We start from the raw sequence: 4,909 nt of genomic DNA on the forward strand, positions 1-4,909 counted from the left end.
GATTTCTAGACATAAGAGCTGCACCATCCCGGGTGGGATGAATGCCGTCCCTTCTAATCAGACCGGGCTTTCCCCAGAATGTCTCCCAGTTGTCAATAAAGTCCACGTCGTTTTCTGAACACCACTGAGACAACCAGCGGCGGAGCGAGAGCATGCGACTAAACATGTCATCGCTGGTCAGATTGGGGAGGGGGCCAGAAAAACCTACGGAGTCTGACATGGTTTTGGCGAAGTTACACACCGAGACAATATTCATTCTGGTTACTTCCGACTGGCGAAGACGGGAGTCATTAGCTCCGACATTGATGATAACTTTACCATATTTACGATTACCCTTTGCCAGTAGCTTCAAATTTGCTTCTATGTCGCCCGCTCTGGCCCCCGGGATGCACCTAACTAAGGTCTCTGGAGTCGGCTTCACATGTCTGACTATGGAGTCTCCAATCACCAGGGTCGGTTTCTCAACAGATTTTAAGCTATTATTATTATGAATACAAATATACAACAGTTAAATGACTCTATTCAGGCTTTTTTACATGCAAAATAACATTCTTAAAACTTAAATAATTGTAAAGCAGCACCAAAAAACATCATGGATTTATTTTTTCAAGTTCAGAGGCTCCCCCTGTAGGCTGGATGGTGGTCGGTTTCATCACGCTGTCCAAGATTCACTCTTGTTTAATTACTCTCGTTTTCAGTTCCATTATTACACAACTGGTTTGTGAATGCTTGGACACAATTTTAAATAGCTTGGAAATTCTTACAATCTCACATTCAGTTAGATGTATTTTTGGTCTAACCCAAATACTCCTTTATAACCTTTGTATAGGAATACAACTACCGGTAACCATGAATCATGGTGCATAAGGGAAGCTGCTTCTGACTTGGAGGCGATAAATGTACTATGGTTTTGTTTCAGAACCATATTAACCAATTGTTTACAGAAAATAACCAGGCTAATCATTTGGGTATTGGTATTGTTACCATTGATATTGTTGTGGTGTAGTGGTAATTTTTTTTTCTTTTTTACTGAGTAAGTGAAATGAGCCTCAAATGTTAGTTAGTTAGTTAAGTAAGTTAAAGTTAAAGTTAAAGTTAAAGTTAAAGTTAAAGTTAAAGTTAAAGTTAAAGTTAAAGTTAAACAATTTATTGTCTCAGTGTAATGCTGCAGAGTTGCTTGGTAAATGCCACCCCTGGTCTTATCTCAAGCTGCAGAAGTGTCTAACGCCACGCCTCATACACGATCCATCACATTTACGGACCACCAGCCAGTACCACAAGATAACTAATGGTGCTGCATATGTTTCTATTTTTCATTACGGCTTCATTCTGGGACATGAAATAAAGGGGTAAGGGAATTCATTTTTTTTACATTTATAGTCAATTTGAAATCACAAAAAAACAACATTCGTAAAATGTTATCTTTTGAATTTTATAAATGACTTATGCTTGCTTAATTGGTTTTCATTGATAGTGAATAACAATGCCAAGAGGAGGGATCATCGCTCTTTTTCTGTCTCTACTGCTTGAGTTTTCTTTGACGCAAGAAGAAAATAAAGACCACCAGGCTGCTTTTAGTAAGTCTGTAACTGCAATCCCATACTCTGTGAAACCTGTTGTGACAGAGGTTTTTTTTGTGGAAAGCAAGATTAAAACAATCCCAAAAGCAGCTTTTGTCCGAAACCCACAGCTTTTAAAGGTGGAGTTCATGAAGACAGAGACATCAACTGTGGAGCTGGGAGCTTTTGAAGGTCTGATTAACCTAAAGAGTATTGAAATATCCAATAATCCATTAACTTCACTCCCACTGGGTGTTTTTATAGATGTCACCAATCTTGAGGAACTTGTTCTCAAGTTTAACCAGCTCCGTGGACTTGAGAATGGCTTGTTTGAAGGTCTACAGAAATTACAAACTCTACAGCTGCATGAAAATGAGATTGAATCTATCGAAGACCACACGTTTGATGGCCTTGACAACCTTGCAATGCTCCATTTAGGCAAAAATAATCTTGCAGCTGTATCAACTGAGTGGTTCTCTCACCTGAGTAAATTGAGGGTGATACGGCTTTATGAAAATAAGCTGACTTCTGTTCCTGAAGATCTTTTCAAGAATTTACCAAACCTTGAGGAAATTGCCCTGCAAGGAAACCAAATAACAGAACTGTCACCCAATCTCTTGCCAAATAAGGAAAAACTAGCAAAACTGTTCTTGGACCATAATCTTCTGACAAGTTTACCTGAAGGATATTTTGTTGGATTTCCTAAACTTAAAGCACTGACCCTAAGGAATAATGAACTAAAAAGTCTGCCAGAAGGGCTTTTTGGAGAAATGCCTAAACTGAGTGAATTGAGCCTCCAACAAAACAATCTAAGCACTCTTCCCGCAGGTGTATTTAGCCCTCTGAAGAAAGTCAGGAAGTTAGATCTATCTAAGAATCAATTTGTCACCTTGTCTGCTGATTACTTTGAAGGACCAGAGAGGCTCACTGAGCTCAATGTGCAGAACAACAAGATACAGTCGCTGGACTCACAAGTGTTTGAAAACCTGAAGACACTGACGACACTCAAGCTTGCTCACAACAACCTCCAGACACTCCCTGGGGATATTTTTGAGCCTTTGACAAAACTCACTAAACTTGATCTCAGTAACAACCCCTGGAATTGTGACTGCAATCTGATAGATCTTCACATCTGGATGAAGTCAACTTCTGTGAAGTTTACATCTGCTGCGGTCTGTGAGCATCCAGAGAATCTGAGAGGACAGGAAATCATATCAGTGACAGAGGATCAATTTATTTGTCCCACTCGTGCACCCACAACCACATCCTTGGCCACCACAACTCCAACAACACGCCCAACTACCAAACCAACAACCACAATGCTCCAAACAACTGCACCCACCACCACACTCACAACAACCCAACCAATCACCACTGTCTCCACAACAACACCAGCGACCACATCTACAACTATGAGCACAATTCCCATCATAACTACAACCACAAGCACCCCAACAACTACACCTACAACCACTACGACAACACCAAAACCCACAACTACCTCTATGGCCACAACAACATTTACACCCACAACTAGTGCCACCAGTACACCCACAGTTCCTCTACCAACAACTGCACTCACAACTACTCCACCCACAACAACAACAACTGCACTCACAACTACTCCACCCACCACAACAACAACTGCACTCACAACTACTCCACCCACCACAACAACAACTGCACTCACAACTACTCCACCCACCACAACAACAACTGCCCTCACAACTACTCCACCCACAACAACAACTGCACTCACAACTACTCCACCCACCACAACAAGTATAACCACAACCAAGAAGACCACAACTACACTTACAACTCCCACAACAACCCAACCCACAACAACAACAACAACAACAACAACAACTCCTCCACTAACTCCTCCAGTGAGCTTCACCTGCCCCTTCGAAACAGCTGATTCGGAGCCAACATCTGCCTATGTGCACCAGGCCAGTTTAAATGTTCAGCAGTGCAAAAGTCGAATGATGATCTACATGGCACTGGCGGTGGTGGAGATTGCGTGCACAGTTGTGCTAGCTAAGTTTACTTTCACACTTTACTGCTTGCTGCAGCACAGAGAGAGGATGAACCACAGAGTCAAACTCACCCACTTCTCCTACAGGAAAGAAGTTATCCTAAGGCCGATGTGAGAGGCAGTGACTCGAGGACTCTAAATCTCAGCAGCTCTACAAAAAAAGTGTACAGAATCATAATTCGGAAGGTAAATAAGCCGGTAGTGGCCATGTGATGCTCCAAAATATCCTAATACATTCTTGTATGGCGATTCAGCCACCATCACAGAGACCTGGGTCTCCCTCACTCCACCTGCATGTGGATTAAGAGCTTCCTGACCGATTGACAGCAGAGAGTGAGGTGGGGAAGCACACATCTACTGCCCTCAGCCTCAGTGCTGGCTCTCCACAGTGCTATCTGTTGAGCCCCCTGCTCTATTCTCTGTACAAACATGACTGCACCTTTGCCCATCACAGTAACACCATTGTCAAGTTTGCTGATGATACCACAGTGGTGGGGGTCATCTCAGGAGGCGACGAGTCCGCCTACGAGGGCAAGGTGGAGCGGCTGTCAGTGTGGTGCAGGGAGAACTGTAGGAGCCATTTCATAGTTTAATTGTTTGTGTATGTGTTTAGTCTAGTTTTTATTCATGTGTTTTGCCACTAGAGGAGGGAATCCTCACTCTGATGCTGTCAGTCACACAAGTGATCAGCAGCTGCACACTCACAGGTGTTAAAGGTTGGTGATTATCAGCAGTCAGGGCAAAGCGGTGGTGAAGGCACATGGTTCTTACCATAACTCAGTATTTGTGTTCAAGCCAGCAACATCATTTAATATTTAAGTTTCTTTTTTCTGAACTAAGTCTGTGCAATAAATGGGAATGTCACCCAAAGAGAAACGACGTCTGGACAATGTAATTAATAGGACTCGAATATGTGTAAAGGACATTCCCAACCACCACACCACTAATTAAGTTTTTGTTTTGAGATAGTCACCAAAAGAACAATCTGCTCCTCAGCACCTCATAGACAAAGAGCTAATAATAGACTACAGGAATAAAAAAAAATGGACCTTACACCCGGCAGCACGGTGGCTTAGTGGTTAGCACTGTTGCCTCACAACAAGAAGGTCCCTGGTTCGACTCCCAGTCCCGGCAGGGGCCTTTCTGTGTGGAATTTGCATGTCTCCCTTGCAATCTCCCTGTGCTTGCGTGGGTTCTCTCATTGCAATGCAGAGAAAGGAAGTGTCTTTACTGCACTTTTACATTAGATACAATATTCTAAAAACACAAGCCTTAATCAAAGGGGAAATATTACACATTTTTCCACAAAATG

At 42.6% G+C, this 4,909-nt stretch overlaps 1 protein-coding gene across 1 annotated transcript; it reads left to right on the forward strand.

The window, feature by feature from the left end:
- The first annotated feature begins 1,237 nt into the window (after nt 1-1,237).
- Nucleotides 1,238-4,473, forward strand: LOC133458457 (leucine-rich repeat-containing protein 15). Its single transcript, XM_061738347.1, has 2 exons — nt 1,238-1,349; nt 1,475-4,473. Exon 2 carries the CDS (start codon nt 1,484-1,486, stop codon nt 3,710-3,712), a length of 2,229 nt encoding a protein of 742 aa, XP_061594331.1. The 5' UTR covers nt 1,238-1,349; nt 1,475-1,483; the 3' UTR covers nt 3,713-4,473.
- The last annotated feature ends 436 nt before the right edge of the window (nt 4,474-4,909 follow it).

Source organism: Cololabis saira, chromosome 13, assembly GCF_033807715.1.
Source record: "Cololabis saira isolate AMF1-May2022 chromosome 13, fColSai1.1, whole genome shotgun sequence".
NCBI classification, from domain to species: Eukaryota; Metazoa; Chordata; class Actinopteri; order Beloniformes; family Belonidae; genus Cololabis; species Cololabis saira.